Source organism: Stylophora pistillata, chromosome 9 (genome assembly GCF_964205215.1).
Source record: "Stylophora pistillata chromosome 9, jaStyPist1.2, whole genome shotgun sequence".
NCBI lineage: Eukaryota > Metazoa > Cnidaria > Anthozoa > Scleractinia > Pocilloporidae > Stylophora > Stylophora pistillata.
Window position 1 is genome coordinate 21,735,379 of NC_142527.1, and position 12,988 is coordinate 21,748,366.

A 12,988-nucleotide genomic window follows, 5' to 3' on the forward strand; every position below is an offset into this window, starting at 1 on the left:
TTTGTGATCAAGGAGTATCGAATTTCCCTTTTCCCAACTTTTGTTTCCTCTTACAGATTTTTATGAACGTTTCAATTTTTGATATCGCTCGTTTTGCGAGACAGTTGTTATCTCTTATGTTTTCCTTTGATCGTTCATTCATTAGCTTAATACTCCATGGCCAATTTTATCACAATATCGACGCCGTCAAATAAAACGATTCTTTCACTAGCGTGACACTTTGCGTGACACGTTGGTGAGAGCAGCGTTGTCTGTACTTTTATCGAGAATGGCAAATTGGCCAATCAGATTGCGACATAACTGTCAATTGTGGTTTAAAAAACACCTAACCTTATTATATTAGCTTCAAAAGAAAAGCACTACTGGTGCTCCCCAAAACGCTTAATGTAAACCATAAGGAAAGCCACGAGGCAGTGTCAAATTTTCGGCTTCCTAAACTCTTTTGCTTATCGAAGTGGAAGGGAGGTGGGGGGGGGGGGGGGTTCGAAGAAAATTTCGCATATACTTCTCAATAAAACAACGAGAAACGTCGCCAAACTTTTACTCCTCCACCAATCTGAAGCGTTCCTCAAGGATTCAGAGGAAAGCCCATAAAACAAGGATAGTCCATAAAATCCTCAAACTTAGAGCCAGGAAAACTACACGATCTTCCTACTCCTTAGCATCACTTCCCTCCCCTGGTTGGTAACACGCAGAGGACACGATCACAACACAGTTTGGTTGCAAGAAATAAAACTGCATTTTACTGGTCATTAGGTGTGAGGACATAACTGCACAGGAAGACCTAGATATAACTGCAACGCTACTACAGCACTGTTTCCCTCTTCCAGCCCAAGCCCCAGCTCTAAGAAACTCAGCAGAGAGAGCACTGAACACTGGTTACCAGCTTTCACGCGATATAACAAAAAACATGGCGGATAAACGTGTACTAAGTACTTCATTTCTGCAGTGATATTGCCTTCTTTGAAGCTCGGAACTTCCACCAGGTAGAATGGGTTTTAAATTCATCCAAGAGCCCTTAATGTCTCTTGTATTAGCAATGATCGATATTATCTTTAGTCCTTGTGGCAAATCGTGGTAATGTTGTCCCTCGCACACAGTACCTCGTGGACTGATTATGATCGCAAGATTGTAAATAACTGTTCATTTTTTTATGGTAAATACTTAGTTATCCTTTGATTAACTTCATGTAGGTTAACACTGTAATCACACAGCGTGTCACTGGGAAAATTATGGAAACGAAGCGTTTATTTGTTGGAGGGCTCTACAGTGGTATCAAAGAAGTTGATTTGAGGTGTGTTATACTGTAATTATTTCGTCATGTCAGGTGTACAACGTACGTTAATTTCGGATTTTCCAAGCCTGAATGTATTTAAAATCTAATTATTTTAGGCTTTTATTTTCACAACTACCATAGCTGTGTACTAAACTTAATGACATTTCTTTCTGTAAAAACAACTGTTGAGGAGTTACAAAGATACATGAGAAAAATCGAGTGAAAGCTGTAGTGGCTCTCATCTATCACTGTCTCCCAGGCCTAGTTTGAATTGGTCCATTGTCAGGACAAAAAGAAAACAAAGAATAACAAATAAACATGTATGTATATATATATATATATATATATATATATATTAGCAAATGGACTACGCAAGTTATGCACGTATGGATTTTTAATACAGCCTGTTTCGTAGACCAACAAAAGTTGATCCACTCGTCAGTCAAACTCCATACACACTGAGGCATCGTGACAGTTAACTCTAACTCAGCAATGTGATCACATGACATTGTTTACAAAATTCAAATCTTGAAAACCGTACGCACCGATAATAGCGTTAAGAATACTTGAGAATATATTTTTGCCGATGTCTACAATTGGATATTATTTCACTTCGCTTGTTTAAAGAGGCTTCATGTGGACAAGACAAGATAACAAATTTCTCAGTGAGGCATGAATTGCAACGTTTTGTGGCATTGGCAAGTTCTGCCAATGTTGTACAATGTTTTTTTATCCACAATCTTTCTGAAATCTTTTCTGACAAAGACATGTTCAACAAAGCGGCACCTCCCTACCAAGACGTGTTACACAAGAGTGGCTACACATACAAGCTGCACTTCACTGAACCGGAACTGCACCGACCGCAATACCAAACCAAAAGGCGAAGAAACATAATTTGGTTTAACCCACCAGTTAACAGAAACGTCCAGATCAACATTGACAGAGCGTTTATTAACCTTATTAACAAGTGCTTTCCAGTCACCCACAAACTGAAGAAAATTTTCAATAGAAACACCATTAAACTGAGCTGCTCATGCTCACCCAATATGAAACAGATCATAGACAGGCATAACAAAGCCACAATCAGGAACGCAAAAATGCCCAAAGAAAGCCGCCCCCAAAGATTGTGCAACTGCAGAAACGAAAACAAATGCCCTTTAGGAGGGGAATGTTTGCAAAGCGAGGTTGTCTACCAAGCCACAGTCGCTACCATGGAAGAAACTGAAACGTACGTTGGCCTCACAGCGACAGATTTCAAGAATAGATGGCCCAACCACCAAATGTCATTCAACCACAAGAGACGGCAAAATGACACAGATCTGAGCAAGTACCTGTGGAAACTCAGGGAGAAGAGGGAAGACTAATCAATTTCATGGAAAATTATTGCTAGGGCTAGAGCATATTCCAATGCCACAAAGCATTGCAATTTATGCCTCACTCAGAAATTTGTTATCTTGTCTTATCCACATGAAGCCTCTTTAAACAAGCGAAGTGAAATAATATCCAATTGTAGACATTGGCGAAAATATATTCTCAAGTATTCTTAACGCTCCTATCGGCACGTGCACGGTTTTCAAGATTTGAACTTTTAAACAATGTCATGTGATCACATTGCTGAGTTAGAGTTAACCGTCACAATGCCTCAGTGTGTATGGAGTTTGACTGATGAGTGGATCAACTTTTGTTGGTCTATGAAACAGGCTGTAGAAAAATTTATATGTGCATAACTTGAGTAGTCCATTTGCTACTGTAGTCGCTCCTTCATTGTCAAGCACTGTCATGGATCCTATGTTGCCTATTTCGCTTATATGTATATATATATAATATTTATATACATACATATATATGTGGAGGTGCGGTGGCCTCATGGTTAGTGCACTCAACTCCGGATCGACTGGTCCGGGTTCGTGCCCCGGCCGGGTAGTCCGGGTTTGTGCCCCGGCCGGGACATTGTGTTGTGTTGTTGTGTTCTTAGGCAAGACACTTTACCCTCACAGTGCCTCTCTTCACCCAGGTGTTTAAATGGGTACTGGCAATTTAATGCTCCCCCCTGCGATGGACTGGCATCCCATCCAGGGGGGAGTAGAAATACTCCAAGTCACTTCATGCTACAGAAACTGGAGTTAAGCACCGGCCTATTGGGCCACTAGGCTCATAAACAGACTTTACCTTTACCTTACCATATGTATATATTTTTTTTTCCTGAGAGTATTTAACTGTACTTGCACATGTTTCAAATAGTACATCTTGAACTCACTTACACGTAAAAAAGCCTCAAGTTGGCCATAAATTTTAGCCATTCTTTTTGTGGCTTTATTTTTCACTGCTACTTCTGTTAGTTGATCAATATAACTGCATTGCTCTTTGTTCAATGAAATATGTGTCCTGAACTCACCCTAACCCTCCCCCCCTGGGTTAACTGTGTAACATTCCTGTTGTATGCGTGTGGCATAGGTAGTAACTGATTACCAGGATTTCTCAATTATCTTTAGGATGCATAGTGAACATACCCTGTAAACCTTCACTTACGTGTATGAGGATACACTGTAACAATGTCGTAGCAATGAGCCAGTTACAGGTACTAACCCTTTGACTTCCAAGACCTGACTGTAAATTATCCCCTCCAACTACTACACATCTCGTGGTAAATTACTGATGAGAAGTTGATGTTATACCAAGATAATTACTTCTGGCAAAAAAAGTTTGAGCAACTCTCATTACCTGTTTGCTAGATCGATACAGGTAGTGTATGGATATTACAGGGAGAAAGTATGTGTTTATCACCCGTGGGAGTTAAAGGGGTAAAATGGTAGGTAACCTGAAGGGCCTCCTTTAGTACATTAACATTACGATGTAAAATGTTTGAAATCCTCTCTTGTTGCTGGCTAGGCTGACATGTGAGAAATATTGTAAACACTGGTATAAAAAATTGTTATCCACACTTGGTCATGTACGTGATTTAATTAGCCCTTTCACTCCCGGAAGTGATGAACATGTAACTTCTCTTAAGGATATCCATAAATTGTCCAGCAAGCAGGTAACGAGAATACACAAAATTATCAGGTAGAAGTTGTCACCTCGATCTAGTAACCAATGTCGATCAGCCAAAGGGGAGAATTAACAACCAGATCAGGGGAATTAAGGGTTAATTATCATCTATTGTAACTTTTCAGAGATCGTTTCAATGCTTTTGGTACTGTATCATCAGTTGAGGTTATACAAAGAGCAGATGAAAATGGTATGTAAATGACTCGTTTGTATTTTGATGACTGAATTATGAGAGAGCTTGCCTCATCTTATCCCTAAGGGAAGTATAGCCTTCAATTTTCTGTACAGTACCCCCCCCCCCCAGGGGTTTTATTAATGTTTTCAGCAGGAGGGCAACTGGTTTTCACAGGCGGGAAAAACTTTTTGAACTGAACTTCTTTATAAGATAAACTTTCCTCCAGATGCTAATTTAACCAGGTGGGCAAAACCATCCTTGCAACCAGTGAATTTGCCTGGTGCCTGGCTCTTAATGAAACCCCTGCCACCCCCCCCCTCCCCCCTGAATCACACATTAAGGTCATGAGAATGAAGGAAATGATCACCAGCCAAAGAAGCTCTTAAATAATTAAAATTTAATAATTATATGAAAATCATATAATTATGTGTACTTTAGTTTCATGAAATGTATGAAAGTGATCCTTGCGGTAGTAAACCCTACTTAATAAGTAGTAGAGGAATTATCACCTGAAAAAATTCAGGCAGGTACAGAATTTGAACTCATGACCTTTGTGATACCGGTGCAGTGTTCCACCAACTGAGCTAAAAAGCCAACTAGGTGCTGGTCACTATGTTGGTTCGTATTAAACCTGTGAAGTGATATAAATCAATGAATATTGAATGTATGAAAATCGTATTGTTGTACTGGGCTTCCATGAAATGTATGAAAGTGATCCTCATAGTAACAAACCTTACTTAATTGTAGTAGTGGAAATAAGGCCTGAAAAAGTTCAGGCCCATAGGGGATTTGAACCTACGACCTTTGCGATACCAGTGCAGCACTCTACCAACTGATCCAACAAGCCAACTGGGAGCTGGTCATTATGCTGGTTCCTTGTCAACACCTTGGGAACTGTACAGAGAACTGCATGGAGAGTGTGCATGCTGACGTTAGGATGCAAGGGGATAAAGAAATTGCTAACCCTTGAGGGCAGAAAAATCTGGTTGTGATGTCGGCGTACCGTACATGTTCAACATGTATGACCTTCTGTGTAGAGCCCTGCTTTTTGTCCTGTCAAAATCTTTACTTTTTGATATCCCTACATGCAATTCTCTTTATCATCATTTATTTCTTTAATATTTGAAAGCAGTCTTTATTACTTAATTCAGAAACTTATTTTTCAAAGCCATTTTTATAGCTTAATGTAGTTTCTTTAAGTTACAGTGTATTAAAGTTGATGAGTTCTTTTGCTAGTATACAAGGCTTTTTTATGTAGTATCCTTTATTATGATTGATTTAGGTTGCACAACCAAAACATTTGCATATGTTGACATTTTGCAAACAGAGAAAGATTTTAGAAGATGTAAGTATATAATCATTTTTGTATTTACCATCAGCTTGTGAAAAATTATTATGTTCCAGATACAATTGTCATCAAAACATTCGCTTTGATTTGTGTTTGTTGAAATAATGGAATACATTGTGTATATTTGGATATCTACTTGAGCTGTATTTAGAAAACTGGAGGTTGAAATAGAGAGATTCTGATACACATGTATTATCTCCTGTTAATTCTCCCTGTAGCTGCGATTCATTTCCTTTTAAATTAATTTTGAGAATTTGGCTGATAAATATATCTTATTAACCAAGCGTGAGGGCCATACTGGGAGAATATTGGCCCAAGGTCTTGACAGTACGGACCGAGCGCCGATATTCTTCCAGTACGGTCCCGAGCAAGCTTGGTTAATAAGAGATTTATTATACAACTGAAGTTCAAAGGGACACAAGTGCGGTATCATTTGGGATCATTCGGGACCATTCGGGACAGTGCCCGGTCCAATACTTAGAGAATATTGGACCGGCAACAGAGCATTTTGATTGGTTGATTTTAGTTATTGGCCCTCTGACTGCCAGAGTCGTGTAATAAGATTGAGTATTCTCAATATTTGTTTACTGGATAATGTATTGATATTAAAAGAAGAAGTTACATGTCAGTCATTCATGAGAGAGGGTTAAGTTTGTTCCTTTTCTCCTGATGACTTTGACTCAAATCTAAACTAGGTAAAAGTATAATACAAGTTAGTTATCAAATATGGCTTTACAGACAGGAACAATAATGACACTTCCTTTGTTTTCTCATGTTTGACATAAGCAGAAGTATAAAGGGCAAATTTTTTTTTAAATGATAACTTTTCATATTTTAAATTTTATACATGTAGAGAATGAACCTACAATCAGCAACAAGATCGTTGATACACTGATCTTTTCAACCACTTATCACTTTAATTTTATCTCTTTTGTTATTGTTAAATTAACCTAAAGTATTTGTCCCTTTCCCCCCAAAACAATGTTGTATCGTGATTCCATGAACTTATAGCCAACTTTGAACGGGTGAGGGGAGCTGTTAATGATTTGTAATGTGGTACAAACAGGAATGTCATTCTTCACACAGAACTCTTCCAACATGATGTGTCAACTAATTTTGACACTGATTGTAAATCAAAGTACAGTACGCATAGTTTCACCCCTCTATTAAACATGTACTTTTATATACATTCATCATAGCTCTACTGCCAGAAACGGCTGTAGGAGTTCTTTGTATTGCTTTTTTTTTTTCTTACATCCCTCTCCTTTTGGTTCATATGAAGGTGTTTCACTCCTGTCAAACTCGAAGTGGAGGGGCTGCTGTTTGAAGATTCAGCCTGCCAAAGAAAGTTTTCTCACAAGGTTTGTAAGTACATTAACTAACGATACATTTTTTAACCCTTCAGATCAGCATATCATTTTTTAGGCTGTAAAATGACGTTGTACTTAATCACACAGTAAAGAAAAAAACAACAACAACAACAAAACAAAACCAAAAAAAAGCAACTAGCGCTTGAAAACATAATAACACTGGTTAACCGTTGCAAGCATTTAGAAAAATCTTCTCTTCTTTATACCTAATATACCGAGGGTAAATGAGATATTGATGCTGTTTGTGTTCTATTCAAGCACGCTTACCCTCTAAGTATGAATAAAAACTGTATCCCTTTTCATAAGCGCACTGTATTTTTTATACGTGAAGGCTTCAAAGAGAGAGACAACAGCAGGCCCAGGCTAATTTTGTATCACCGTTACAAGAGGACACTAAACAATTTTCACCAAAGCGAACGATAGCACATCATAAGAAAGACACAGAAAAACAAAATTCCATTCCTGAAACACTTCTAAAGGCTGTTCCTGGTACACCACTTCCAGGAAAGAAGAACTGGGTCGTAGGGAAGTTTGGGCGCGTGTTACCAGTCATGTATTTGAGGAGAAGGGATAGAAAAAAGATTGCAAAGTTTGATCCAAGTAAAACAACGCATTGTTTGAAGAAAATTAAACTTGAGGAAACAGATAATACGATAGCGGAATTGACATGGAACTTCCAATCAGAGGAAGACATTTTGAACGTTAGTTCAGGCAATTTATTGAAAGGTAAAAAGAAAAATAAACACAAATCAAAGTCAGCGGTAACAGTTGAAAAGGGAAAGTTTTTAAACGATTCTTTCGAAGAACAAGATCTTACCGAGGATGTAGGGACAGACTCCAGCGAGTCACACTCAGGAAGAAATGTGGTTCGAAAAATTGTTGAAACGAGGCTGTCGAGAGAGATAACCGATGACATTCGGGAGGAAAGCTTGGCCATTGAAAACGGTCACTCTGAAGAAAGTGTGCGGTCTGTTCCGCAGTTAGAAGAAAAATTGCTTTCACAAGTTAGTGGAAATGAAGGTTCTTCTGTCGCAAAAACCTTCAGAAAAGATAGCAGTCTTGATAGCAATCAACACTTCTCAGTACATAATGGGACAAGTCCATTAGAAGTTGAAAGAAATGATAAACAGTCATTTGATGGGACCGGGGTAGAAGCAAGTGATATGAAATCCTCTGATAGCTGTGAAAATGCATCAGATAGTGAATCAACTGATAATGAAAATGTACCCTACTCGAGTAAAGATCAAGATTCTTCAGCTAATAATTCCAAATTAAGACCAGTTGGTGAGAACTTTGACATTTGCGATTCAAAAGAAATTTCTTTAAAATTTGCGAAACCAGAAGTAGGAGAGAGTCCTCAAACACGGACAAAGTCAAATGAAAAGCGACTCGATGCCTTACTTGAGAGAAGGAAGATTGCACAAGCTCAGAAAAACTTGATCAAAGATGCGCTGAAGGGCTTAGACAGCAGTGCACAAAGCCATGATGGAAGAAATCACATTGTATTTTCTGATAGCGATGGAAATGAAGGAGATGACAATAAAGTCAAGAAAGCTACTTACTCTGTGGGCGTCAAGGTGAGTGATCACGTGTAGGTGGAGAGTTCAATGGGTACAAGTGGGTACAAAAGCACCAGCTGATTAATGCGCTGTTCGTCTTTCCTAGTGATTAGCCGGTAGTGAATGAGCGCTTAGTGATTTTTGCTTACTATAAATGATTGCTAACAGCAAGCATAGACTGTTGTATGATTTAAATTATTATTATTGTTTTTATTATTAATAGTAGTATTATTGAACCTAAATTGTTTTTCTTTACAAATGTGATACTTTTTGCAAACATTTTAGATTTCAGGTTCTAAGGCCAGCTCATGGCTTGGACTCGACAGTGATAGCGACGATGACTGCGATCACACAAGTCATCCTAGCGCAGAAAGAAATAATCAGCTTGTTAAACCCCAGTTTGAGGGAAAGTCTGGTGAAGAGGTACAATTTGTGCTTAATGTTCAGTCTCCGTATTCCACTTATAAACGTAGTTGACCATTTGTTTTTCAGCTCATTTTATGGAGTAACTTTAATTTGATGAACAATAATTATGCCGAACTAACGCACCGCAGCAATGTCGGTTAACTCTGCTGTTGTGTGGTCCAACTGCAATATTGGTTACTTGCTTGCATGGATCAGTTCAGAGCATTTCGAATTGTTAAGGTACGACAGTTCTCTTCATAGTAGCATTACATGTAGTTGAGAGGGTGACATTGCCCATGGCTTCTGTTTACACGAAGTACCTGTAACTTTCAGAGATTAATAAAAACCTTTTTTTTTTATTTGCACTTCCTAGCTTTTTAAATTACAAAGGACTTACGGTGGAGATAAACGATTTGATCTTGATGTACGTTTTCTGGAAAGTGATGAAGACGACGACGACAATAATGATGTTCGTCGCGCTGCTAGAAGCGTTGCACAAAAGAGAGAGTCTCGAGGCTACGAAGGAGCCACCCCGAGGGAAGATGAGGATGAAATTAGCAAAAGTATCCAAGAAGAAAAGCAAATGGCTTTTAAAGTTATCAGAAATATTCTAGGTGCGGATTTCAGAGCTGATTACAGTGGTCAAGGCGTTGAGAGAAATGTACCAGAGTTCAGGTCAGTAGTAAATAATAAGAGCTCGATGAGGCACCATAACTTGACAAAGTCTCGTGTTTATTCATAAAGGGGAAGCAATGAATTTCGAATTCTCATCTGTAAAAGGATATCCTAAATTTTAGGACTGCGAAAAAGTGTTCATATGTAGTTCGTGACACAGAAGCCACCAACAAAAAAGTCTGTGGCAACTTTTGGTAAAAAAAAAAGTGCATAAAAAATCAAAAAGGCTGAAAAACTCGCTATTGTTTTAATTCATGTACGATGTATTGTCAACCCCGCAGAAGTTCCTCCCTAGTGCATTACGACCCAACTCGAGAAGATCACAAACAGTTTGAAAAGATCGTTGAAGAGGAGACAGAAGAGCCAGACGAAAAACTTAGTTTGTCCAATGAAAAACAAACAGAGGAGGCAAAATTACCCGATGTGTCTTATAAAAAGTATTACGTGGCCAATACCTCTGTGCTAACGAACCTCTTCGGTGGAAAGAAGGAGGTATGGTTAGCTATGGCAAGGCTGCGATAGATGGTTTGTGGTTTAATCTAAGCTGCCACGGCACTCATTTATAGCCCGCATGAAGTTCAGGCGTAAATTTTGTCCACGTTTTGGACTGCTATTTTGATAGATCACTGTTTGTTTTGTTTGTTTTGTTTGCCTGTTTGTTTTAGTTTTATACCAGTTATTGCTTTTGTTGAACCTTTTTTAGTTTAATTAATTTCATTTGCTGGCTGTAAGAGAATAATTGATATTCTTTTGCTGGGTGTTAACTGCAAACTATTAAGTGGAACGACTTATGGAATGTGCCACGTATATATGAGTTATCCGTTATGTTGCAAACCAATACATCAAAACCGACGTTGCAATTGAAGAGCAAAAATGGTAGCCAAAAATTGGTTTTCACGTACCAACCTTTAGGTCATTCTTAGGGAAATGTTGAGAAATGAAACATACCTCACATAACAACAGAACCCCTTGCTCGCGAACCAGTTCCCATCGCGCCCGCACTCTGCGAGAGAGTTTACTTGCAGGCTACAATACCTCCCTCCCCTCATCCCATTTTACCACGTTGTATATTTTCTAAAAAGCAAATGGTAAAATTGTTCAAAAGAGAAAGCCAAAGTGAGGGTTTCGAAAGATAAAATTGGCATGTCATCCCAAAGTATTGCAATTTCAATGACAATTGGTCAATAAGTTTGTCACCTATGGAGGCTAGAGGGCAATTTTGTCATCCAAGCCACGGCGCGCTTCACGTAAGTGAGGTATTTATACCAATCAAATTGTTGCGATCAATGACAATGATACGTTAACGTTCACCCAGTCATAACTGAATCTAACGTATTGCTATCCGTCACGTTGTTTACAGGGAACATCTTTCACATTTCTCTCACAAGAACGAGATGACGACGTCGAGTCAACTCCTGAAGACCTTACACTCGAGGGTACAGTGGAAATATTAAAATCGAATCCCTGGCAGGCCACGCCTAAGCTTCCTTATGACAGTAGTGATGATGACGACAAGGACGACACAGACAACGACTACGATAGTGATGATAACACGGAATTGAATTATTCTGTTGGTTCAGGTGCTATTGGACTCGGTGAAACCTCATCACCGCCTGATGAGCTGTTCTTCTTTCACCCAGATGATTCTATCCTGGCAAATCGCATCGATGGTGAGATAGAGTAACAATAAACATCACATGGAAAGGGTTAGGGCTTCGGTTAAATTATGAATGGTCGTTCTGATTTAAGTCTACATTGACACTAGGGTGTGAGAAAAAAATCTTCGCACTAAAAGTTTGACAGACTTGATAAACTGTTCTTTGAAAGGTTTGCCCATAACTATGTTGAACTAGAGTATGTCAGCTGTGTACGGTTTAGTTAGACAGCAGCCTTGTTCAAGTATTGCTGTTTTACGTTTTTGTGATGGACTATAATGATTGCTACATCTTTTAGGCTGAGTGGCCGAAAATTGCAGAAGTTGCCCCTTAATTTCTTTAGAATGATGTTACCAGGAAGAGGTTAACCCTTCACGCGCTAACATAAGTACTTGTCTGCACATTCTCCATACTGTTCTATATACATTTCTTAGGTTGCTGACGAGGAGAATTTTTTTTAGTTTAGTTTAAGTTTAATTTAGTTTATTTAGCTTCGCCAACCGGCAGGGACACCGCAACAGCTTGCGCCAATTACTGCGGGCCCATTAAACCCACCCATCCCACCCCAGGGAGGACATCCATCACACAGTAATCTCGTGCGTGGGAAATTAACGTCTCCTACCCCCAACCCTGCAGGAGACGGGACCTCCGTTTATTCTTCCCTATCCGAGAAGACTAGAATATCAAAACCATTTCTTGATGTTATAGAAAGGTAGACAATTCTCAATTATTTTACGACCTTGAGTGTTGGTGCGGCCGGGACTCGAACCCTCGACCTCCCGCACAACAGTCCAGCGCACTATCCATTGGGCTAACTGGGCGGCGGTAAACAATCAAGAGCTCCTTTAGTAGGTAACCACTTCTAATTAGAGGCTATTCTCTGTTAGGGGTCAAAGATTAACTTCAATCTAGACGAGATACTCGTCCATAGCAGGGTGCCCCTTAACCTCCTGGGGAGAGAGAAGCACTGTTCTTATAAGTCGGTGTGTCCAAGAGCACAACCGCGAGCTAACCACTCATACGCCTCGTCTGTGGAAAATCTCGAAAGATAGAGCACGTTTATTGCAGCACGGTATTAGCAAAGTGTTTTGGTTCAACCTTTGCGCCCTTGAAGCATGTAACGTTAATTTCCTTTTCAGATAGGGAAGCTCCTTTTATGAGAACAGTGAGCCAGGATGAAGTCAGCGAACACTGGGTAACAGTCAGATCGGACCTCACTCAAGACTACAAGAAAAAACGGAAGGATGCTATTCGGAGAAAAAATAAACTGGCTGCAAAGAGACCAAGGCATAGATGACGATGGTTGTTGTTAATGAGTGTCTGTGTTCAAAGAATCATTTTTCTTGAAACTGGTGATATATTTGAGGGCCTGCTGTAGTTTTAAACTCTTTTAAGTCTCTAATGGCACCTCACTCAGCTTGACTCGGCGTCCTGGTTAAAGTTATAGAATAGCATCGCATTTAACGATGTGGAGTTG

At 39.3% G+C, this 12,988-nt stretch overlaps 1 protein-coding gene across 1 annotated transcript; it reads left to right on the plus strand.

Moving 5' to 3' along the window:
* Window positions 1–892: 892 nt before the first annotated feature.
* On the plus strand, window positions 893–12,941 carry LOC111327335 (uncharacterized). The gene is made up of 11 exons (XM_022931492.2): window positions 893–986; window positions 1,194–1,294; window positions 4,450–4,514; window positions 5,782–5,844; window positions 7,130–7,208; window positions 7,549–8,794; window positions 9,062–9,199; window positions 9,555–9,856; window positions 10,138–10,348; window positions 11,217–11,526; window positions 12,651–12,941. The coding sequence occupies exons 2-11, from the start codon at window positions 1,233–1,235 to the stop codon at window positions 12,806–12,808; spliced, it is 2,634 nt and encodes an 877-aa protein (XP_022787227.2). The 5' UTR covers window positions 893–986; window positions 1,194–1,232; the 3' UTR covers window positions 12,809–12,941.
* Window positions 12,942–12,988: the final 47 nt, after the last annotated feature.

Bases quoted from the DNA above. Each gene is read 5' to 3' on its own strand.
- LOC111327335 (XM_022931492.2), top strand. From the start codon at position 1,233: ATGGAAACGAAGCGTTTATTTGTTGGAGGGCTCTACAGTGGTATCAAA. The intron at 1,295-4,449 runs GTGTGTTATACT...GTAACTTTTCAG, and splicing joins ATCAAAGAAGTTGATTTGAG to AGATCGTTTCAATGCTTTTG. The intron at 4,515-5,781 runs GTATGTAAATGA...TGATTGATTTAG, and splicing joins ACAAAGAGCAGATGAAAATG to GTTGCACAACCAAAACATTT.